Here is a 25,400-nt window from a genome sequence, read left to right as displayed (position 1 = left end):
TAAGCTTTTTCTTTAATGCTGCAGCTGTTAAAGGCAGGGCTCATTTTAATACTTTATATACTGTTGGGTAGTTTAATCTTTAAAAAAATAAAATAAAATATTTATCAGATTTTGTATCAATAATCTGAACCTGCAAAGTAACTGAAGCTTTTAAAATAAATGTAGTGGAGTCAAAAGTATATTATTTCCCCTGAAACGTAGTGGAGTAGAGTACAAGGAGCTCAAAAGTAAATATACATAGTAACAATGCTGAAAAAGTAACATGCTTGTGTTTAGCAGGGAAGGTCATAAGTTTTGCAGGTATATATTGGACCCACTGAAATTTTGACCTGGTGATGGCGCTAGATGAAAAGTGAAGGGGTTCCCCAAAGTTGTTAGAATTTATCTTGAACTTGGTGTTCATCCGTCCAAGAGTTGTTGAGACATTTCACTCAACACCACAAATGTTAACGTCACAGTGGCACTAGAGGAAAAGTCAGACGATCACCAAAAGTCAGTGGGATTCATCTCCTGGCGAACACGAACGTCTGCTCCACCTGCTGTTGGTGCTGGAGGAAAAGTCGAGGGGGTAACCAAAGCCATTAGGATACACTCTTTTTCCCTGAATATCTGTGCAAAATTCCATCCACCAAATAATTATCGACATATTTCAGACCTGACCAAAGTGGTGCATACTGGCATTGCCACCCCCGAGCCAAGCCGCAAGCTTCCTTATTAGAATCCCTCCTTTAGCCATGACTCATGTTACAGCGTCGTTAAAAGTGTCTCTTCTTTTTTTTTATTGCCGTTGTTCCCCATTCACTATCTCTCTGTGTACACAACCCAATATGAGGCCACTTCCCAGCTTTGAAAATAAGATCATCATGCACGTCACTCTGCCATCCACTCTGTCAACAGACCTGCATCCCCCTGGAAGCAGAAAGGGGCAACAGCAAGCAAAAGACACTGAGGGACAGAAAGCTCAGTGACTAAATGACTGCTTGGCAGGCCTCTCACAGAGTTAGCGCGGCTTCTGTCCCGGTCTGTTCAGCCAAAAACAGCGCTCTGACATTCAGCTCAGGGAAAAGGGAGCGCTGTCTTACTGGCCGCATCTGAGCAACACAACTCTGTGGTTTACTTATTAAAATCCTGTCATGTTCCTCCTGCTCACACCCCTACTATTCTTCAACTTCGGTGAGCAACAATGAGCAGAATGTGCTTATCAATACTGACTCATGATGATGTGCAAAAAAAAAAAAAAAAAATGAACAGAACAAAGACCCTGGCCATATCACCACCAGCATTAAATAGAAAATGTTGTCATTTTGTAACAGAAAGAGATGGGATTGGCGCTGAAATACACTGGTTTTGGGTGCGGACAAATGTTCATAAAAGTGCAATTCATGTTCGCCAAACCTAAAAGCCACTCACAACATGCAGGTTTTGTTCAGTGGTCACGGGAAGACGGCCGGCTTCTCTTTTCGATTTCAGGAAGCCGTTTAATTCCCCTCACAGATACTGAAAAGGAAATGAGAGGACATCAGATCAACATTGTGAGAGAGAGTTAAAAAGTTAAACTCAAATGCATATGCAGTGGTGGCAACGCTTATGAAGGCTGCTTGGGTTAGATGGTGGGAGCTGGGCCTTGTGAATATCTAGGTGGCCTCTAGTAATATGTATCGACTAGCTTATCTATTTTTCTCTTACATGAGTTTTTTTTTAACATTAGTTTTCCTTTTCGTAACGTGTTTTTTTGCATATTTGTTCTTGATTTGTTTCCTCAAAAGCATATAAATGTAAGCATGTGCTCATTCACATGGATATGATGGGATCACGCCTTATATCGAATCAGTCACCTTTTATCACAGATGGTGTGTAATGTGTGATCTAAGCTTATGCGTGCACGCTCACACTTTAACCCTTATAACTGAAGACGACCATTTGTGATTGAGACATTGTGAAATACTTGTAGGATACAAGAATCAGGAACAAGATAGTGGTGTGTGGGGGTTTTTTTTGTTTTTTTTAAACGTTTAAGTCACATGGCACCAAACACTCAGACAATTTGATACGTCTTAGAAGGTGGAAAGAAACTTGCAGTATGTGGAAAAACTGCAGGAAAGAAGGCTCTTAGAAATGATAATGGCTTTAAAATGAAAAAAAAAAAAGCGAAGGTTGGGTTAATGATATAAAGTATTTGTGATACTTTCTGTTGGAGCCTAGGTTGAGAATAGTAAAACACCAGATGAAACTTGGTGCAGATGTATGAGACGTACTACATATGATCAATATATGCACCCACTTGGTATTCCACTGGTTTGTTAACGTCACATTACTCCATTTTCTGCGAGTTAATTTTAAGGAAAAGATTGAAAGAAAAAAGATAGAGAAAGTACTGTGTGTCCTCAAGATAAGCAAGAAAGGGCAAAAATCTACTTACTCCTTTTAAGAAAAAAAAAAAAAAAAGATCTTTTTTTTTTTTAAACTGGGACAGGGAAAGGCTGTTTTGAATATAAAGCTCTTGTCAGTTAGAAACACCAGCTCTCAGATCAGTGTTTTATGAGATGTGATGTGATTTTATAGAAGTGAATGTGAACCATCTAGTCCGTTGAGACCCTCTTTAAAAAAAAAAACAACAAAAAACAAAAAAACAAAAGCGTTACTATATTTCTTTTAATTCCAGGATGAGCTATTGAATGGGCCAAGTGGGGAGCACAAAGATCTGTGACGCAGGCCTGAACTAGAAACTAGAAACTTATTAGAAATTAAAACAGAGATTAAGTTGAAGTCCATCTTTTCTAGACACACTTGACAAACATCTAATCAATAAAAAGCTGGAGACAGAGTCAAAGAATCGTTAAAAGGGACTCATACCAACAACATAAGCACGAATGCATATTTTAACTGCATTAGGTGTTAAAATAATTAAATAAGAGACTCCACAGCCCAAAGGCCTACGGCATCCCACTTTCAGAAAGACATTATCACCACCCAGTGGTCACAATAAACACAGCCACATTAAGCTCCAGTAAGCCTGTTATGTATCATCATGCCGGGCGGTTCAGCAAAGACACATCTATCCCCATCAACACCTCTGATAACTGATACATTTCAGTGTAAAAATAAAATGCTTTTCCCTAAGGCATTAACATGTTTAACACCACTTAGCACATAAAAAGAGTTCTCGACAACAGTTTTTATTGTTTTCTCCCTAATCAGTTTTTAAAATCACTGGACACTTACAGCCTTGTGAAACGCGTCACAAAGACCTGAAACAACATAAAAATGGAAGATATCATCGGCTACAAAATTTGGCGGTGATTAAAAAGAAAAAAAAAAAAAGGGGGTAGTAAGTAAAATTTATACAGGGGTAAGATGTAGTGTTTTGTACATTTTTTGTAAACAAGCATATTGAAACAATATGGCGAATAAGATGTGGAGCAGAGAAGAGATCCAACTGAAGAGACTGAACACTGGTTGGCATGAGACATATACAGAAACCCTTAAGCAACGCTGTCTTTATGGGTCACATGAATGTCATGTCCACAAAAACAGTCACACAGAAACATGCCTTTTTTTTTTATACATACCACAGCATCTCTGCTACATACATCAAACCTTCACTCCTTTGTCCCTGGTTTATTGTGATATGAGGTATATGTGAGGCAAATTTGTGTTTACGCCTCAACCGTTCAACATGGCAACACATTATTTAAGATATTACAGCACTGCATTCACTCTGCCATGTATAATGATTGCTTAAAAAAAAAACAAACAAAAAAAAAAAAAAACAGGCCATCAGGGCGTAAAGGGGTTTAAAGACTCATTCAGCAGAGTGATATCATTTCCAGCACTCAAGGCCAGTTGCAGCTATGGAAGACAGCGCAATTATTGTTGTCTTTTACGAAAACACGTACAGCATAGATAAATTTAAAAAAAAAAAAAAAAAAAAAAACCAGCAAGAAATTACATCTAACATTTACTAGACAATATCTTGCACCTGTACTTCTCAGAAATAGGCACCCAATTTCTAATGGGACAAATATGCTCTGTACTGCCAGCACACGTGAAAAGTCTAAATGCATACAAATTTTTCGGTCAGCCATCTTTTTTGCTCATACTGCATATGGCTGCCTCAGTAACAGCTGAAGAAATAATTGATCACTAGCACATTTTGTCATCAAATTCAATAAGAAAGCAAAGCTGCTAAGTTGGGTAACAAGTCAAACTAAAACTAGGGGTTTGAATTACATTTACATTATCCCGATTAAATGTCACTGTATCTTTAAAATCCCCACCCTCCCTAGCTAACCCCTCCCTAAGAGTAAGGAGAAAGAGAAAATGTTAATGAAAAATCCCACTTTCACATATCAACCCTCCCCACCCACCAGCCCATATAAACCATGCTACCCAAACAAAGGGTATCCCCATCGTCCACCCAGAATATGTTCCAACCCCATCAGCATATACCCAAACAACAAGTCTCGGTCGAAGAGCCAGTCCATTCCTGACATTTGAGCTTCCTTGATCCGATGGGGTACTTTACTCGATGTACGGAAACAGCTCAAAGTGCTAATTGGATTTTTTTTTTTTTTTTTTAGGAAAAAAAAAAAAAAAAAAAACTGATGAAGATGAGGAGGGCAGGAAAAGGGGAGGGCCAACAGCAACCTCTACTGGCCAAAGAAAAGCCCTAACATCACTTTTGTTCTCCAAAAATATACCAAGGACAACGTTTACCCCCTGAACCAGTCCTCGTTCTCCCTGTACTTCAACTGGCAGTTCCCCAGAATGATTAAATCTGTTATTTTACATTAATATATATTCTTATAAATATATATAGATATATATATGGCCCTTATTGAAGAAAACATGAGTTTCACATTGACACGAAAGTACCATAATCTCTATATAGCCAAGTAGAAAGTGTTTCAGTGTTCAAGTGAGCTGGCAGCAGTCTGTTTATGTCACACTCATTCAACAAGTAACAAAACATAAGAAAAATCCTCTTTGAAGTCGCAAACTTACAGTTCTGAAAACCGGGCTCACTGCACCTCGTAGGCTTCTCCTTTTTCCACTTTTTCCTGAGTAATACTTTTAACCTTGTAACAGACAATAACTTCTATGTGTTTTTTTTGTTTTGTTTTTGTTTTTTTTGCTATTTCGATTCTGGGCTATTCCCTGCCATTACTTCCATTATTATTTTACAGTTGTAAAGTTGATTGCTCAAACACTTCAGCTCATTGGAAAAGAAATATATCCTACGCTAGTCTACACTTACTTAAAAAGTACTTTCAGTTCATGATTAATGACTAGACCTAATGTCACTAATATGACGAGAATAAACAGTCAATACATATTTAACTTAAAAATAACAGATACTTTAAAAAAGAAATTGCATTTGCAAGACGCCTTGCAGGCTTATTGTGGGGAGAGGAGTGGGCACAAAAACAGAGCATCAGTATAATTAAAATAAAGATGTCACTTTAAAAAAAACAACAATAATATTAATAATAATAATAATAATAATAATAATAATAATAATAAAATAGGAGCACTAAAAAATTAAAATAAGAACATCAACCTCAACGACAGTGTGTTCTCTCCCTCTCAGGCTCTCATCTGTAGCTTTGGCTTGTTGGAGTTTTGGAACCTGTACTTACTGGCTCATTGACATCAGATAACAAACTACTATACCCTGAGTATTCAGACACAGGCGTCCGTATCCTGTGATCCACCTCCCCGCTAGAGTCAGTGCCATAAGACAAGCCGCGGCCGTCTGACTTGAACTGGGAGCCAAAGGCCTGGGCAAAGTTTTCTATCTGGTAGGAAGGCTTGGAAGAGTCCAGAGGGGCCAGATCCTGCGAGGAGGCCAGAGGGTAGACCGCGGTGCCGTTCTTGACCGGCGGTTGGTCCTTCTGGGTGCTCAGGTCAGATGGGCTGATCTGGTAGGAGGAAGGGGGGGTTGAGGAGTGCTGCTTCTCCATCTGGTCAGTGAGCTCCTGAGATGGGGTGAGCTGCTGGTGTGTGGAGGGCTCCAGGCTGCTCAGGTGGAAGCTGTGCTGTGGCGAGGAGCCCGTCAGCATTGCAAAGTGAGACTTTGGCACAGAGGAGGGCAGCGAAGGCGAGGCCACCGACTGGCCGAACCCGCACTCCAGTGGGGACGTAGTGTAGATGTTCTTGTCAGCGTAGAGGGGGTTGCCTGGGTGGGAACTAGTGAACGGTCCTGAGGCAGAAGGCCCATGGCCCAGAGGGAAGCTGGTGCTGTGGCTGGTGCGCTCCAAAGCCTGCAGCAGGAAGCGGGAGTACTCGTGCATCATGACGGTCTTGTCTCCAGCCGGGCTGGTGGTGTCGGTGCTGTGGCTGATGTCGGGACCGTCAGCTGAGCTGGGGTTCAGCTCCACGTGCTGATCACTGATGTCAAAGTGAACGTCGTGGTGCGAGCCGTCGGGTTTCTGGGTGTAGTGGTCAAGGAGGCTCTGCAGCACCTCATCGGGGATCCCTGACTTGTCGAGACTAAGAGGTGCATCACTGTCCATCACACTGGAAACAACACCCTGGATGACAGATGGCTGGGAAGACAAGTGACCAACGCTGACGTCGTACTCACTGCTGGTTCCTCCAGCCACCACAGGCCCTGATGGGTTTGCATTGTTTGCTGCATGAAGGTAGCGTCTCTTCTTCAGAAACTGCATGGCGTCGTCATAGTTGCTGCTGGTGGCAACTTTAGCCCCGTTACCCTGCATGAGGCCAAGTCCATCCATGCCCACACCCTGCTCCATCGGGCCTGCTTTGGCCTGACCTAGACCCGCTTTATCCAGGCTCTTGCGATTGGCCTTCTTGAATGCCATCTTTGGAGCTCGGCCATGGTGGCTTTGCTGCATGCTGGGTCCTGGCTCGGTAGAGGAAGATACCGTTTGATTTTCCATAGAGTATTCATGGATGCTGTAGCCTCCAGACACAGAACCCTGAATGTGCGGTACCCTACCCCCTCCTCCATTCCCCTTCTTCCTTTTGCGCTCCCCTCCCTCTCCATAATTTTTGGACTTCCCCCTCTTTCTCGCAGCATTCCCAGCATTTCCCTGAGTGATTCCATAGCTGCCATGTCCCATGTCGACACAACCCAGGTCCACCATCCCGGGATCCAGCCCCTTCTTTATGGCTTCTCCACAGGTTCGCTTGTGCTTAAGCAGTCGGTCTGTCCTAGAAAAATACTGAAGGGAACAAACACCAAATGTTGTCTTTAAAGGAAATAATGAAGAATCATTTTAAAGTGATGCATTATACAACAAAACTGAGTAAACCCCTGGTCAGTATCACTAAAATGTAAAGTAATTACAAAGCCTGTCCATTTAATACCATTTTATTTGTTTTCAGTCAAAGAAAAAGAAGAATGAAGCCAAAACAGAAATGTTTGAGCAATTAAACTATAACGAAAGTTCCATATTAAAAGGAACCAACTGCAACAAAAGTCAGTACACCCTTCATTAGTGAGATACCATTCTTTTACTATTTTTAATATTTTGTATGTTCAGCTTTATTTTGATGATAGAGTCAATCCTCCACGGCCTGGATGATACCACTTCCACTTTAAAAGACTCAAAAGGTTTACTACTGGATTCAAGTCAGGGCAAATGTTTGTTTTTCATTCATCATTGTCATGTTGGAAAATACCTCTCTTGCTGAGCGTCTTAAGAGTGGTTATACAGACTCACATTCATAGTGCAATCTATCAATGCCATCTCCCTACACCTTTTGCACTCATGCATCCCCATGTCAGCACACTCCCACCTCCACGTTTAACTGTTGGCACTGTGAAGTCACTGTTGTAGTCCTGGCCAGGTCCACGTCAAATAGGCTGGATCCCATTTTATCTAAACAAATATATTTTGGTTCCTCTGACCAAAGAATGTGCTGCCAATATTCACCAGGCTTCTTTTCATGTTCCTTGGCAAAGGTAATCTTGCATTTATGTGCCAATTTGTGAGCAATGGTTTTCTTCGGGGGCACCATCCATAAAGGGTCTGCTTTATGCAATGTCCTTCACACTGTCTGATCTGTCACTGAAACACCAATTTCCACAGATAATCCTTGTGCCATGTCAAAAGCACTCACCCGTCTGTCTTTCAATGCAAGGTTGCGTAAATAGCGTTTTCTGCACGGTGTCATTTTTCAAGGACAGCTAGTGCACCTTCAGTTATTGGTAGTATGACTGTTCCTTTATCTCCTAACCACTGCTGCAACTGTGTTTCGGCTTATGTTCAGTAGCCTACTGATGCTCTTGTACGCTCTCTCCAATCTTTATGACGTCTCACAATCTGGTTTCCTTTGTGTTCAGGCAGTTCCTTACCACGTGGATACATGATGCGTTAGACACAACCTGGGTCAAAATTGAAAAAGCTGTGATGTTCACAGGTAATTTTATAACCTTTCGTGTAATTAGCCTTGACTGGAAATCACAGTTGAGATCAAATTTGCAGCAGTGATCACAGGTAAACTGACTTTTGTAGCAGTGAAACAGGTTTACTTACCTTCGTTGCATTGAGGGTGTAATGTGGGGGGGCTGTTTTTTCAATGTAGTCTATCTACTCTGTTTGTTTTTATTCATACATAAGATCAAATACTCTACACTTCAAAATATATTACAATTATTGTAAGATCAGGCAGTTTTGAATCAGAAAGCATTTTAGCAACACTTCACAGGGCTGTACTCAGTTTTGGTGAAGTATCCCTTTAGATACCCAGCAAAGAGGAGGATGTATAAGGTTCACTTACCTGTTGGCAGGTCTCACATCTGTACGGCTTCTCTCCGCTGTGCGTCCTCTTGTGCCTTTCCATGTGGTACTTCTGAATGAATCGCATGTTACACTGGTCACAGCTGAATGGCTTCTCTCCTGTCACACAAAAACAGCCCATCTCCGGGTTAGTTGTCTTCCAGTTTACTGCAAACACACAATGACTCACAAGTTGCATCAGGCGGTTTGGTGATATGAGCTGTCATTAATCACTTACCACTGTGGATTTTCTCGTGTCGCTGGAGAAGGTACTTCTGAATGAAACTCATGTTGCACTGACTGCATCTGAAGGGTCTTTCACCTGCAACAAAACCAGGGATTTATACAGTTACAGTGTTACGGCTTGCTCTGACTGTCATTACCCCTCTGCGAAAAAAAGGTTATCTTGGACTAACACAACATCTGCAAAATAGCGCAAGCGCCTGCACAACATAACGCAATCCAATGCATTAAGTACTACTTTATTTTGTTCATAAGGATTTTTTGACATTGTTTCTCAAAGGTGCTAATTAATCTCTTATTTCATTGGGCCATAGTTAAAACAACAACACAAAAACACACTTCCCCACAAGTTGTATGTGCTTCAAGGCAACTGCAATGGATTGTGTTGAATTTCACAGGTGTTCATGCAACTGACTTCATCTCTTTGTGAAATACCATCTTTTATTTTCTCACTGCTGCCAATGGGGAAAAACAGTCCACACTTGTTAAAAGTGGGCATGGATGATACCACTTTTACACAAACATCACACATTGGTGTTATGCATCATTCTGAGCAATAACACAAATGGTAAAGATGAGAATAAATAAAAAAAATAAAATAAAAATAAAAAACCAAGAGGGATTCTCAAATGAGGACATCAGTTGAGTCAGAACAAGGAAGAAGTTGGACATAACACTCAATAGTGCATTATCATACAGGCAAGTAAGTCTTCAGTGTAGTCATCAATCAGGCCAATGCCTCAAACTTACTTATTTTTAATTTTCATAAACGCTCAACATTACTAATGATGTTTTTGCTTCAGTGGACCTTACCTGTGATTATGACAAATATATTATTCACTCTTCTGCCCAATTACTTTACAGTCCAGCTCACCTGTAGAGCAGCTGCTCCACACTCACCTCCTGTAACAGCCTACACGAGTCTCAGGTTTTACCTGCAAGATTCACGTTTTAATGCCTTCACTCCTCATGTGTAATATGAAAACATCACTCTTCCACACAGTCAAAGAAGTAAAAGGTGTGCGTCCTGATGATGGTTCAGTTATAAAATCCTGGTGCACCACGGAGCGTCTCTCCGGCCGAGGAGTCAGTCGCATGGGACAGGAGCAGAGGAGGCCGCGCTAGCATCTGGTTCAAAAGTAGTTTCGCCGACTTCGCTAACATTCAGCACCGAAGCTGAGAGCGTCGATGCAGCAAAGAGAATCAAGTTGTGCTGCTCCACGTCACGCTGCCCTCAGTTCCAATCACAGTAAGTTAATTTTGAGACAAGACTCTGTTTGGAAAGTTTACAGCCTACTGTGCTTTTATCCTGCGTTACTCTGAGAACAATGACACACACACACACAAAAAAGTGCATGGAATTGACTGACAAATGCAAGTTGACTCGGAGGGTTTGACTGGTTTGAACTATTCCACTCTTAAGGGGCAGCCCCACACCTGGCCTGTCCATATCTTAGACCACGTGAGTCTCAGTAACTACATGGAGGACCAAACAAAACACTACACAAAACTGCCTTCAAGGAGCAGAACTGATTAAGGACAAGCCACTGGGTTATTGCTTTTTTTTTTTAAATGTTGTCTTACCAAGTACACAGAAAACTATCTGAAGATAATGCTGAATAAAATGTTCAAGCAGTAATGATAACATTAGTTTCAGTTTCTTCAGCTGGCGTACTGATGATATCAACGTTTTCATGATCAAAAAGAATATCAAAATAAGTGATAAACCCCACGTGAGCAAGCACGAGAGAAAGAAAATATGATGGTGGAAATAAGCACAGAACAATACCTGTGTGAATGAGGACATGTCTACGTAGGTGATAGGAGCTTCTGAATGACGCAGTGCAGTGCTCGCAGATGTGAGGCTTGGTTCCCGGCGACAGGCTGCCTCCATCCGCATCCAGCATCATTGATTGCTGTAGAACAATACAGTAGAAAGAGAGGGGTCAGATTCAGTCAGTGTTTTTCTGTGTGAACGTAATATATTTGAAACCTTCTGGAATACAACTTAATTTTTTTTTTTTTTTTTTATTCTTCCTGACTTCTTACTGAATCGTCCTTACAACACATGTATGGTATCCTTTTTCCAGACCAAGCTCAGCATTAAGTCGGACTTTTCATTTTGTCAATTTAACCAAGGGTACAGCTCCCGGGAAAGCAAAATACAAGAAAAATGAAACAAGCGCCTATAATCATTTACCAATAATCACTCAAAATATTATCACAAAACAGCTCAAGGTTGTAAAAAATATTGTTTCACTATTTATACACACAAAAATATAAGAAATAAAAATATAATATAGTCTTTTTCACGTGTAAAGTGATTGTATCCCAACTCGTTTTTGTGGCTTTTTAATTTTAAAATCTATGTACACCAGTAAATCACTGAAAATATTACTTATTAAAAAAAACAAAAAACAGTCAACAGGGATGAATTACGTATTGTTTGAAAGCCCCACATCAGCACTTTTGACTGGTTTTCTCAGCTTGTCTCTACATGATATACTAACAAAGTTATGTTACAACATATGAAACATGCTCAGTCTATTCACCTATGAATAGAGGGTTAAGGTTCATATTCTATACATACATACATACATATACGCACATATACACACATACACATACACAAATATTGCTATCCATGTTTGTTACATCCTGCAAAAATTTTCAGGTGAACTCAGTTGAAAAAAAACCATACATTTTTAGCAATATAGAAATTATTTTATGTGCAAAGAGTAATGCATTTCTCTACACAATAAACAGGGCTCATTATTTTTATTTTTGTTATTTATTTTTGTTTTTGATAACAACAAAAAAAAAGAATGCATTACAGTATATTTTGAATATTAACCACTCTGTAACTGCTGATGTACGTAACTGAGTGTGGTGAGGACAAAAACTAAAATCGAACTGCATTCACAGATGTAAAAATATATGACAAACCTTTGCCTCGCTTCTCTTCTTTCTTGGTTTACCCTCCTGTCCATCACCATTTGACCTTCGACCTTTTCTCCCAGTGGGCTCCTTTCCTAACTGACTCGGCAGCTGTGAGGATGACAAAGGGAGAGGGACAGGGCCGTGAGAGCCGGCCATGACAAGGAAATCACTTGAATGAAGGTTAAGCACCTTCAGTCTAAAACTATCATGCAAACAAGTCCATGTTTGTTGCTTATGCAAACAAACAAACAAACAAACACAAAAAAACCTTTGCAATTGTCTGTTTGAGACTGATTGTGCAAGATTTGGTTCTAGTGGGCGGAATAACAAAGCCTGAAATTTATGGCTCCTTGATGGATAAGCAGCCTGTAATAAACTGTTACAGCCTTTCATCTACTATTCTCACGAAAGAAATTGACAAACTGCTCACCTCACATTCTAAACTAAACATTCAAAATCATTACTCTTCACTAAACTTCACCGCAAACAATCTGCGTGGGATAACAATTCAGAAAGGACGAATATAGGCTCTTAATCCCCCTTTTATTCTTTCTGTTTACCTTCCTGCCCTGCCATTTCTTTCTCAGCTAACACACTGCTCCTCATTGCCATATGGACGCTGACAGAGCAGATGTGGACGCACCTGCCATTCCAAAATCAGCCAAATTTTTAGCGTAAAAACAGGAGAAAGTCTAGCCAAAATAAAAAAAATGTCCAATTTTGGTTTAAGTGGTTTAACATGACAGCTGAAAAACTGCTACACGTTAACAAGAAGTGGCCTCGGTGTGAGAGAGTGCAATAATTTTGGAGCAGGACAAAAGTAATTCTGACTGTAGGGCTTATTTCATCAACATAGCTGTGTTTAAGCTGATTGCCAGAAAAATTTATCTGCAGCTACTCTGATAATCGATCAGTCGTTCAAGTGACTTTTTTTTTTTTTTTTAGGCAAAACAGTCCACAAATGTGAGGATTTGCCGCTTTTCTCTGCTTCGTATCGTCGTAAACTGAATTAGAGCTGCAACAAAAATTCGATTTATCAGCTGACAGGAAAATAACTCGCTACTATTTTGATAATCAATTCATCTTCATTAAGTAAATTAAAAAAAAAAAAACCATAATGCAAAATAGTAGACAGTTCCAGCCAGTCATCTGACATGATAGGAAATTTAATATCTTTGGAATTTGGTCTGTTGGTTGAACAAAACAGGCAATTTGATGTCATCACCTCGGGTTTTATGAAACTGTGTTGGACATTTTTCTCTGTTTTCTGGCATTTTAAGGACAAAACAATTGATTGATTATTCGAGAAAACAATCGGCAGAGGAAATTGAAAATGAAAATGATTGGTAGTTGCAGCCCCCCTTGAATAGCTTTGAATTTTGGATTGTTGGTTGGACAAAACACATATTTGAAAAATTGAAATGTGTGGCTTCTAAAGGCTACTTGTTTAGTATCAAAATAACATTTTAAACATGAAATTGTCCTTGAGTAGACAGATTTTTTTTTTTTTTTTTTTTTTAAATATGGCACAGTGAACACAGTAAATTAATTCTGTTTTTCAACATTCTTGCATCTACAGCCCTGATGACCTCTGATGACTGGCTATTGTTAGGAGAGTGTGGATGCGTGTATTTCTATTTGAATGAGCACAAAAGACGTCTGAAATAAATTGCAAGCTCAAACAAGACAGCTGTGTCCTTGCCAAGACGTTTTCATTCACACTCAGGCTGGATGACATCACCCCTCTACCCAGAAAGAGAAACAGACGGAGGGAGAGTGGGATGAGGAGGAGGAGGCAGGGCTCATCTATATTTTTCAGTTCAAGCCGTCAGTAGATTTATGTCAACATAACCGGTTTCTCACGAGCTCCTTCCTCTCAGGCTTTAAAATATGAGCTGCTTGACAACACAGCGTGATTGTTTTGGGGACAAACTGACCAAAAATTATTCCAAATTAGATCTTCATAAATTTTAAAAAAACATCTATGAATGAATATTTCTGATGGCTGATCACTGACTGACACGAATAACACAATAAAGCACAAAAGTAAAAGCCAACAAGCACCATATCCTGACCACTGTAGAGAGATATGGTGCTTTTTGAGCGTTGCTTTAATCGTATTAACATCTGACTGCTTTTAAGCAGCCCTGAAATCCAGATATTTATCTTGCTACATTTAATTTTACATTGTATTATATCTTCGTTTGCTAACACATGATTTCCTGTTTTATGTGAAATGTTGGCACAAAGTTGTATTTGGGTGGGTGAGATGAGGAAAAAACAACAGAAAAATCTTAGCAGAATTTGTAGGGCTCCCTTCAAATTAGAGCAGCAACTAACCATTATTTTCATTATCAACTGTTCTTCCTGTTATTTTCTCAATTATTCAATTAATTGTTTGTCTATAAAAACATCAGAAATCATTTTAAATGCCAATCACAGCATCACAGAGCCCACGGTATCATCATCAAATGTTTTGTGTGAGCAACAGTCCAAAACCCTAAAGATTTAATTTATTATAACATAAATTAACATAAAATCATTACCTTCATGACTTTCATAAGCATTGCACATGTGATGTATTATCTAAATTAAGATTTGTTGATAGTTAACATTTACCCACTTCTGTGTGGGTACTTCCTCGTATTTGTTACGTGTGTACATCGTCTATCATTCTTGGCTGTTTTATGAATTCTGGAAGTGCAAAAACAATGTACCTGCAAAACTGTGCTGGAAAAAGAGCATGGGATGGCAAAAATAACCACCATATTTTGACCGTATATTAATGTGATAATGTTTTTACATCAGTAACTTTATAGTTCTTGTAACATGCAAAGTGTAAAATTGTTATGACCATTTGGGATAAATATAAAAGTTGTAGTTAAATGTGGTTGCAAGTATTGAATTAGGTGACCCGCCCCAAACCCCCCCTTTAATTTTCTTTAGATCAACTAATTGATTAATCAACTAATTCTTTCAGCTCTAAGCTAGTTTAATAAAGGAAATCTAACTTTAAGGAAGCATACGCACTTGATAGCACAGCCCTTTATTCAGAAATACACCAAACTAACTCCCCGTCGCGTTCTGATTTCCTATCAGAGGTACTTACGTTGCCCATGTTGAGGTCATGCACCAGCAGGCTCTGGTTGTTACTAACTGTCACCTCCAGCAGCTCTGTGCTCTTCCCCAGCCCTCCGGGATAGAGCGGCAGGCGATAATCGTGCTCTGACAACTTCTCCTGCTTTATACCCATGGCGTGAACATAGTCTCCCACCCCTGCACAGCCCAGGCTGCCACCCAGGGTGCCCATGCTGCAGTCAGGCGAGTCACGCTCCTTCTTCAGGATCATTTCTTGCGGCGGAAGGTCCTGCATGACGGAGTGGGCAGCCAGCCGGGTGAAGCTGGTCACCGGCGGGAGGTGGCTGAACATAATCATGCCAGGGCCAAAATTGGAGTCCATACCCCCGTTGGAGCGTAGGAATTCATTGCCTAGTTTGTCTTGAATGATGTTCATGGTGAAAGCCGGTGGGCGGGAAAACTATGGGGTGGCAATCAGTTTCATCCTATGAGGATTAGAGGTAACAGGTAAATCTATGCCTTCTTAAAGGCGGCAAAAGTAATTAGTAATCAATCAGTGAGGATACACACAATTAATAACCATCAGAAAACAATTATGGAGCCAGTTATGCCTGGTCTTCAGGAATCGGTGTCACAGCCTCTGATCTCACAACTGGGCGCTTAGGCAGATTAAAACCGACGGTTTGTGGGTCAACAAAGGGATACTGTCTGGCACAACGACAAGAGGAAACCAGCTGGAGCTACACTGCACAAAATTCTCTCTGGTTGCTTACAGCGTGTATGTACAGGGCAAAAAGGTCGCTGCGGCCACGGTGCTAGACACAACAGGAGATGAGAAATGAGAGGATTTTAAGTTGTGTGTTAATCTGTTTGATGGGCCTGTCTGACCCAGTCATCCTATTTGCATGAGCTTATCTGCCAATGAGAGAGAGCACACGGGCTGCATTAGACAGACTGGTGGTGCAATTATGTGGCTGCTGCATGGACGCAGGGTGCATGTTCCGTAATAGCTTTAAAAGCGATGAGCAATGCAGAGTGTTTAGGTGTCGGTGTAGGATGTTAACGTTTAAATTAAACGTGAGTGATCGGCTTTGACCAAATGCAGGTTCTGTAGAGCAATTCCTTTTTTTTTTTTTGTACAGGAGGCTGCAAGAAAATCCGTCTACAATTATTTTCAGCCATCGCATGAACAACCCACGCAGCTAATGAGCTGCTGTCTGATTGCTGCCAAATGCCTTCAGCTCTGATGGTGTGCTAGCAGCAATAACCCACTCAGCTAACACAAAGCAAACTTTTTAAAAAACATAAAACGAGACTCCTGTTACTCCAGCTTTTCTCAGATCTGTGTTCAGCGGTGAGGAAAAAAAAAAAACGAAAAAAAAAACCCCAACAACACACAAAACAATGTGCCGGGAGAAGCCCGGGGACTGCGCACCTTTTGAGAAAACTACCGAGCTTGTTCGCCTTGCAATTAGCTACCTAGCTAACCATCCGGCTAACCACTCTTGCGGGGCCCTTCTTCTTTGTGATGCAGGATCAGGCAATAATTAATATGGCCATGCAATAACAGCCGCGCAGATCCGCGCTGATAAACCACCAAAACCCGGGCGGAAAACCTGAGCTGAGAACCAGCCGAAGCCCGAGGAAAACCCCCCCTTGCTTTCTTATCGCGCACACCAAGTTAGTTTTGTTCTCTCTCTGGCCGCGATTAAAGATTAGTGATTTAGTAGCAGATATCAACCCACAGAAGACAAGACAAACAAAATCTGCGAGGCAGGAAAAAAAAAAAAAAAAAACGGAAAGGACGAACGCTGGTTTGCGCTCGACAACAAAAGAGACACGGCTATCTTACTTCGACTGTGCGCATTTACAACTGCTTTTCTCCGAGCTGTTGGCTTCGTCTCCCGGACAGTTACCGACTGTAAGTGATGGAGCGGCCACACGGGCATGACCCATAACAAACGGCCCGTACAACTCCGGCGAACAATGATGCTCGTTCGACTTAGCCGAGACGGGCTAACTTAGCGGCTAACTAGCGCTGCGCTTTGTTGTCTGTACCGTGCGAGGAGTTTGGCCGCCACGGCGGCCGACTCTGCCCCCCGAAACTTTGACTCCGCGAATTTCTCTTACCGGTGCAGGAGCATGGCCTGCTGTTTTGGCTCGAGAAGTTCGCCCTCAGCTGTCCGTCTCAACATCTAGAGCCAAAACATTGTCTTCCCGCAGCTGCTGGGCTCTTCCATCTTGCCTCGGCGCAGAGGATTCTGGGTCCCGCAGCAGGACCCGTCCTGAACAGAGAAACGGTAATAAATAATTAATTAAAAAAAAAAAAAAAAAAAAGATAACTAAAGCAATAATGATAATAATAAAGGCCACAATGAAAACCAAACAATATCTTTGGTCTCACATCAAAGAACCTCAAATGGCTATAAAGGCTATTCCTAGTTGAATTATGCAGTGGAGGATAAAATGCCATTTTGAACAGCAAGAGCTAAGAACACCTGGGTCATTGTTTTCTATAAATTGAAAAGACATTAAAAGCCAAAATCTCACTAATAAACACACAAGGAAATACTTTTACACAGGGACGGATTATGAGAAACTGGGGCCGTGGGCACAGACAGGTAAAAGTCCCCCCCCCCCCCCTTCTATACAAACGCGGTGGTTTGTAACCGTTTCCTGCCTCTTTGCGTTAGTTTTGCATCTCTTTTAGAACATTTTACCTCTCTTTTTGGTTGTTTGTCATCTCTTTGTGGTTATTATGCTTTTTTTTGTGTGTGGTTGTTTTGCGTATCTCTGTAGTCGCTTTAACTCTCTTTTTGGGATGTTTTTGAATCAATTTGCGTCACCTTGTGGTCGTTTTGCAATTTTTTAACTGAGTTCTATGACTTTCAAACAAGAAAACTAAACAGTCACTTCAGTTTTCAGTAATCCATCCGTGCTATCACAGTGAAAGAAAAATCACTACACGTGGAAAAAAATTTTGTGGAACTCCCATTTTTCTAATATTCAGTGGCAAAAAGCATGGTTTCTTCCATACAAATGACTAATCCCAAAAAATAAGAGAAGTACGATACAAAATTGCTCATAATATACGTTATGAGTGTCCCACAAACTCTTCGCCTACATCTCAAAATCTCCAGATACATTCAACAAATGTGATTTTTGTAAAGACGAAGAAGACACAATAAAACGTTGTTTTGTTTTCTTGTTTTTTTAATGATACCCACTCACAATAATATTCTGGGGAATATTAGTGGTTTATTTTGCCAATCGAACAAACCTTACGATTACTTTGAAAGCCAAAGATGATATTCTGTGTTTTTAGAATAAGAACCAAAAAACAAGACTGTCAACCTATTAAGCTCATTAGGTAAATTTCACTTTTAAGGGACCAAATTTTCTAAATCTAACCGATCTATTAAATTATTCATTATTGAATTTAGAATTCATTGATTCTGTTAAAGTGCTTAATAAGAAATGTTTTCACACTGAATCTTACCTTATTTCATTTGTTTATTAATTTATTCAGCTTAATATTATTAACAAAATTATTTCTGTATTTATTTTCCTTTGACTCTCTTAAGTACATTCTGATCCTAGACTTTTTCTGTTTTACTAATGTAAAATTTGTCATGGCACTTCTTATGTTTGACCATGTTCTAAATAAAGTTCTATTAATGGTCCATATAATTATTAGTATTCTTTATCATGTATTCAATTTATTCATATTAAGTCTTTCCAGCAATCCTGAAAACCTCTCATTCACTCATGAGTGTGTGGCTTCTTTCGAACCACACACTCAGTTATTTATTAAAATATATATATATATATTGTACAATTCGTCCAGTTTTAAATCACACAATTTCATAGTTATCACAATGAGCTATAATTGCTGCATTTTATGTAATTCTGTCTTATCTGCAAAGTTTGGTATATACCTGTAAGCATAGCCTATCTGTCTGTTGGCGAGACAGAAAGGGGACTGCAAAAAATCTGAACTACACAGACCTTATAAAATGTGTAGGATTTTGATTTTCACCACTGGCAGCGGTGGAACAAGTGCTCAGATCCTTTATTGCCACAGTGTGAAAACAGAGATATATTAAAACGTAGGCATGCATTTTAATGTCACAGCTGGTTGAGGAAAGCTATTTTTATACGTTACCCAGTATGCTGGTGTGTAGTCTACGGATGGAGGGTGCATGCTGTACAGATTGTAACGCCCCTTGAGGCAAATTTGTGGTTTGCGATACTGGACTATATAATGAGATGATCATGTAATCTTTGTATGAAGTGTACAATTAAGTATAATTAGACAAATTAAAATACAGTAAAATTGAAAAAAAAACTTGATTTTTTTTCTTTAGTACAGTAGTTGAGTAGATATACTGTACTACAGGTTACTGTAGAAACCATACTCAGTAGCCTATATCATGTTTTACAATGGTGGTTTTGGCGTGTTTTTAAGAACAGCAACTAATAATCACTTTCTTGTCACTGACTTGCTTTTGTGTAGTAGTTGTTAATGAGGAGCAGACAGAAAAAAAAAAAAAAAAAATCGTCCCCAAAGTTCAAATGGCCGAGGGTGATTGTTCGCAGCACAACAACAACAGAGCGAGTCTCAGACCGTGACAGACGCATTTAGATGTGAAGCTCTTAGATCTGCCGGATGAATGACTACGTATACATCTAAAAACACATGAGAGTCAGGCCTCGCGCTCCCACTCCTAATTGCCTTTGCTAATGAACCAATTAATTCAGAAAGCAGAGCATAATTGAAATACAGACAGTAGAGTAATGCAAAAAAGGTCAGTGGGTACATTTGTGATCTCCATGCTCCTTTCATATATCCATGATGACAGCCCACACAGCTGACAGTGATGTCTTTGAAATCGCTCTCATCTTAGCGTTTAAATATGTATGATGGCGTGATGATGGCCGCCCGATGAAGTGAATCTAGCTGAAAATCGGTGATTAGAATTTGAGAATGTGGATGTAGTTCAAGTCACGTAACTAAAGGTCATTAAATCTTCAGTGTAACCATGAAAACAGATATTAATCGAGACAAGTTTCAGATTCACTGCATTTTTTTAAAATTATTTGACTATACTTATAGCTGAGTAACTGAAAATCAATGGTTAAAGCTGTTGTATGGCTTTTCAGAGTAAATAAAGATGTTCTTCTCATTTGTTTTATTTATTAAACTTAATAAAGCAAAGAAAACATCATCCGTCACCTGAACTATAACAGTGTATTTGATTTTGGCTGGTTTCAGCATCTTGCTGCTCATAGGTTATAAAGAAATAGTTCAACATTTTGGGAAACATGACTTTTTGCGTTCTTGTCGATAGTCGGATGAGATCAGCTGGTTGGCTTAGCTTAGCATAAAGACTGGAAACAGGGCGAAACAGCTAGCATCGCTCTGTGCAAAGGTAACAAAATCCACCTAGCAGCACCTCTAAAGCTCATTAATTTACCTGTTATATCTTGGTTGTTTAGTCCTTAAAAAAAAAAAAACAAAGTGTAAAAATGATAAATTGTAAGTTTAAGGGGGTTATGTCCCAAGGTTATGTGCATCTTCTGGCCAAGAAATAGTCTGGCACATAACCTCTCGTAAAACTGCGATCTGTTGCTCATATACACATAAACTAACAGAGACAAAGAGAGGACATCACGCAGGTGTGGTATTATTTCAGTGTCATCACCAGAATCTTAGATGAGGCTCAGAAATGTCGATGTATGGTTCAACTTTCCGTCAGTTCCTACTATCAACTGAGTGTTTGGGACATTGACTACCGGACTCTAAGTTATGTCATCTGCCACTGACTCCGCAGTGAACTGAGTTTAATCTGCCCTCACTGTGGAGCAGACAAGGCTATGGGCACGCCTGTACCTTCAAACAGACAACAGCTATGAAAGAGGATAAACTGTAAAAAAAAAAAAAAAAAAAAAAGTCAACTATTTTAATGTCTCTGGCAATTTGTGTATGATATGACAGAGACGATTATCAATTCTTTCTCCTCAATAACTCAGTCTCCCTTCTCCCCTGAATCCATCCCAGCCTCGCACACCACATATTTGGATATGAGTCAAATTTCCTTCCTCATCTGATAATGGAAGCCAAGAAAACCGTGAACAGTGGAGAGCCAAGGTTCGGCGACTGTCTGTGTTGTGACGATTTGGATTCCTCTCACTGGGAAAGCCCGGTGCCTACGCATACTGTAACAGATGGCGATCCTGGCGGTCGACTCTCTAATCCTCAGTTTTCAGGAGGATCTTAGCTGTAAATGAGTTCCTTCTATCGAGACAGAAGTCCCTCGTCAGCTTTAGAAACCTGTGTAGTGCTGCGACTTGTGTCATGGAGATGAAATATAATTTGGGTGATTATATTTGGTGTTCTGATAGCTGATGATAGGTCGTATATGGAGTGGCCGAATTTGTATTGGTTGCACCGACTGCCAGGATCAGAAGGTGATAGTAGAGCCACAGAAGGACCAACAATGTCAAAGAGACACAAAACAACTAAAAATGAACGCATATTGACCAAAAAGTGTCATCGAACGACTAAAAAGAAATGCAAAACAACCACAGAGACACAAAACTACAAAGCAAGGCAACAAAGAGACACCAAAACAACTAAGGGGAGACAAAAAATGACCACAAGGAGACACAAAACTACAAAGAGACAAAACTACAAAGCAATGCAAAACAACCACAAAGAGACACAAAACAACTACAAAGAAACACAAAACAAACGCAGAGATGCAGCATAACTACAGAGAGACATGAAATGACCACAAAGAGACACAAAACGACAACAAAGAGATGCAAAACAACCAAAGAGATGCAAAACAGATACAGAGATACACAAAATGACCGCAAAGAGATGCAAAGTAGTATTCTTTTTATAATACTGGATACATGAAAACAAAATGAACATGGAGACAGAATTCCAATAACCGACATAGCCAATAAAATGGACACGGAGATCCGGATTTACAAACCGACATATCCAATAAAACAGAAATAGAGATCAAAACAGTTTTCATGGACACGGAGATCCGGATTTACAAACCGACATATCCAATAAAATGGATACGGAGATCAGGTTTCCCGTAACCGACATATCCAATAAAACAGAAATAGAGATCAAAACAGTTTTTATCCGAGGTGTTTCCAGCAGTGGCACCTAAGATAAGATAAGATGTACCTGTATTGATTCCGTAGAGGAAATTCAATTTGTCACAGCAGCACAAGGGGAATGTGGTTAACATCAAAGAAAGAAATTTCCATAAATACCTATACATCAGAAATAAGTAAAATACTTAAAATGAGATTGGATAAGAATAATAGATACGATAAAATAGATCTGTCTATATCCATGTGCAATCATTCTGTGTATATACTGGTTTTACACATACCTCCAGGGGTGGTGTTTCCAATCAGGGTGTCTTCAGCAATGGCACCTCCATCTGTGGTGTTTCCAGCCAGGGTATCTTCAAAAAATAAAAATAAAAAAAATAGTTTTGAGTTGATGACTGGCTGCAAAGAAAAGCCCCGAAAGACCCCACACACCCTGGACAAAACCTGTTCCACCTCCTGCCTCCGGTAGGCGCCACATAACACTCTACGCCAAAACTGCCAGACGACGCCAGTTTCCTCCCACCTGCCATCACCCTAACCAACAGTTAATCAGTCGTGTGATATCAGAAACAATCCCCGAGCAATAACCCTGTAATACTCAAACATCCACTCTCCCAACAAATCACATTCATCTTAGTTTAAAATTCCCATTGTGCAATAACATGTATATATCATCAATCACTTGTCAAATAGAAATGCAAGCAGGCACATAGATGTGTTTACATGCACACATACTGTGCATAACCAACTACTGTATGAATATAAAGTCACTTTTTACATTATCCAATGCTTTATTTATTTTAGCACCCCTTGCACCACTTGTTTACAACATGAGAAAATTCAGGAATTTTAGGAATGTTCGCTTGTGAATTCAGAATTTTGCAGTAATATGAAAAGTAATGTGAAAAAAATGTAGCAATATTCTGCTGATGTATTTTTTGCATTCATATAGTTGCATACAATATCGAAGAAGGTTGATTTTAAACTAGTAACTGTCATGTCTGTCTGCCCTTGGATTTACACGTTGCTCTCCCCCTCGATCAAAAAGAACGAAAGGCAAATGCTGCATAATTGGCTTTTTATTTTTGTATTTTATTTTAAACCTAGTTAGTATCTTGATTCTACTCCCACTGCAGCCACATGAACAAGTCACCTGGAGAAGACGAAATCGGTGTAGCCAAAACCGTTGCCATGCGGCTTCAGGACAAATTACAACGTATCTGTTGCGCCGGGCTCTTCCAAATCGCTCCAGGCGGAGTCCTCGCAAATTCTACAATCTTCGAGTCTAGTCCCGCAACCGCTGACTCACCCAGCTAGTTATGAAGTTTCAACACACTGGCTGTGGGTCCACTGAACTACGATCACACCCTGTTATGTGTCACGTGTCGTGTCTGGTCTGTGGCACCTGTAAGCTGCATAACATAGCTCCGCGCCTGAGCAGAGATCTAATCAGCCAATTGAAAACACCTTTGTGAGTGATGCCGGGTCTCTACAATAACTTAACCAATATACACACGTACTGTATGTACCACGTGTCAAGGAAACAGGCAGCTAAATTGAACCTATATCACTGTAAAGTGTTATTAAAAAAAAATACATTTCAAAGTCAGACATGATCATTTTGGAGGATTAAGTTTGTGCTGCTGTTGAATCCTATTTAAGTATAGTGGCAGGTTGTTGTAATTACTTTGTCCACCATATTTATATCAGTGGGGGTATGCTAAATAACAGAAACACCTCTCTGTATAATGCAGTACAATTCAACAGCACCACAAACTGAAACCTCCAATACTACTAATACTACTAATACCGTCATTAAAAAAAGACAGTACTGCCTGATCTTAGATGTATATAACACTGACTCTGGAAGAGACTGGACGACTGAGTTTAACATCTGCGCTGTTGAAGCAGCTTGTGTTCAAGTCTCTGATACCCCACAACCTCCAGTCTTTCTTCTTTTTTTTTTTTTTTTTTACATTTTTATGAGTTTTAAATATTGTGCCCAGAATTAAAATACATACCTGTTGTTTGATTGAACGTTTTCTCGCGGGCTGCCTCCTCAAAACAGCAACTGAAAATACGTACACAGTGGCCAACACTCAAACCATGATCCAAAATCACTTTATTTCATCGTTTAGGGATGGTGTGCTTAAAATACCTTGAAAGAGAACGTTAGGAGCACTTGGCCAATAAATTATGTAATGAACTGATTTTGGATCTTGTTTTTTAAGAGTGCAGGCCTCTTTCATATCAGAAACTCTCCTACTGGGTCTCAACACAAATTAAAAGACTGAGCAAAAACCACTCGAGACGAGGGTCAGCTGTAAAATGAGATCAGTCAAGGGCGTCTTTATACTGCCTGTGTTATTGAAACTGCAATTATGCATTATCTAATAATAGTAGTACTGACATGTAATATATATAATATAGACCCGTTGTTCTGTTTGATTAAATTGAGGAAAAACGAGAGCCAATGGCGAACCATCCCTTTTACCACTGTCCTTTGGGAGAATACTAGTCCAGGAAATCCTCCACTGTCCTTCCTTTCCGTCCATTAACCATCCAATGTGTAAATCAATAAGAAGGCTTCACAGGAAAGAGGAGAAGGACAGATTTAATGTCTGACTTAAAATGGACGAAGCCTCGAGGCAGTGAGTAGTACATTTAATCTATTTAAAGCAAGAAGTCCAGAAAATGAGAAGACTTCAGGAAAATATTTTAAATTCTAATGAGTTCTGTATGCTTTCATTTTGGCACAGGTCTGAGCAGGTTAAAAGAGGCACAAAGAATTACTCTAGCCTATCCGCCATCCAATTAGTCAATGTCCCTCATGTTGCTGCCATGCCAGCATGTAATAGATCAAATATGCACATGGATTGTCCATCCAGTAGGTGGCACAGTCTGTCTTGAAAGCACAAACACCACCCATCCTCATCACTTGGGATCTCTGTGTGACTCTCAGTGCTGTTAATCACACAGGAGGATCAGCGTCACTGTAAAGGCAATGTAAGCACTTCTGAGAAATGAAACAATACACCCATCAACTAATTAATATATCAATTAAGCCCCACAACGATTTAATTCACCACGCATGAACTACACCGAAGAGTCGAATTGCCCACAGCATCCACCCCCTTTCTTTCTTTACACACAAGCGCAGTCTTGTGTAACTCTCCCCTCCTATCTCCCTGCCCCCTTCCCTCCCTCTCCTCACATCTCTCCCTCCTCTCACACACACACTCACGC

General features: G+C 40.1%; 1 protein-coding gene and 1 long non-coding RNA gene across 7 annotated transcripts; both read right to left on the bottom strand.

Moving 5' to 3' along the window:
- Window positions 1-1,419: 1,419 nt before the first annotated feature.
- On the bottom strand, window positions 1,420-17,612 carry znf281a (zinc finger protein 281a). 6 transcript variants are annotated; one of them, XM_040124317.1, is made up of 9 exons: window positions 17,574-17,612; window positions 17,142-17,296; window positions 15,043-15,496; window positions 11,940-12,041; window positions 10,783-10,909; window positions 8,989-9,072; window positions 8,752-8,870; window positions 5,674-7,190; window positions 1,420-1,497 (listed from the first exon to the last, which is right to left on the bottom strand). In XM_040124317.1, exons 3-9 carry the CDS (start codon window positions 15,445-15,447, stop codon window positions 1,479-1,481), a joined length of 2,373 nt encoding a protein of 790 aa, XP_039980251.1. In that variant the 5' UTR covers window positions 15,448-15,496; window positions 17,142-17,296; window positions 17,574-17,612; the 3' UTR covers window positions 1,420-1,478. The 6 variants fall into 6 exon arrangements, with proteins under 6 accessions (XP_039980251.1, XP_039980246.1, XP_039980249.1 ...); XM_040124312.1 differs by lacking the exon at window positions 1,420-1,497 and having other exon boundaries at window positions 5,542-7,190; XM_040124315.1 differs by lacking the exons at window positions 1,420-1,497; window positions 17,574-17,612 and having other exon boundaries at window positions 5,542-7,190; window positions 17,070-17,143.
- A 4,076-nt stretch (window positions 17,613-21,688) lies between these two features.
- Window positions 21,689-23,575, bottom strand: LOC120788150. The gene is made up of 3 exons (XR_005707194.1): window positions 23,308-23,575; window positions 22,433-22,507; window positions 21,689-22,200 (listed from the first exon to the last, which is right to left on the bottom strand). It is a non-coding gene; the product is annotated as an uncharacterized LOC120788150 (long non-coding RNA).
- Window positions 23,576-25,400: the final 1,825 nt, after the last annotated feature.

The sequence above is a fragment of the Xiphias gladius genome, chromosome 3 (assembly GCF_016859285.1).
Source record: "Xiphias gladius isolate SHS-SW01 ecotype Sanya breed wild chromosome 3, ASM1685928v1, whole genome shotgun sequence".
NCBI classification, from domain to species: Eukaryota; Metazoa; Chordata; class Actinopteri; order Istiophoriformes; family Xiphiidae; genus Xiphias; species Xiphias gladius.
The sequence above is the reverse complement of the archived record's forward strand: the minus strand, read 5'-3'. Positions and strand labels throughout refer to the sequence as shown.

Excerpts from the sequence above, each read along its gene's own strand:
- znf281a (XM_040124312.1), bottom strand. The coding sequence starts at position 15,447 with ATGAACATCATTCAAGACAAACTAGGCAATGAATTCCTACGCTCCAAC. Across the intron at positions 10,910-11,939 it reads AGAAGAGAAGCGAGGCAAAG|CAATCAATGATGCTGGATGC; the intron begins GTTTGTCATATA and ends ATTGTTCTACAG. Across the intron at positions 9,073-10,782 it reads ACATGTCCTCATTCACACAG|GTGAAAGACCCTTCAGATGC; the intron begins GTATTGTTCTGT and ends GTTTTGTTGCAG.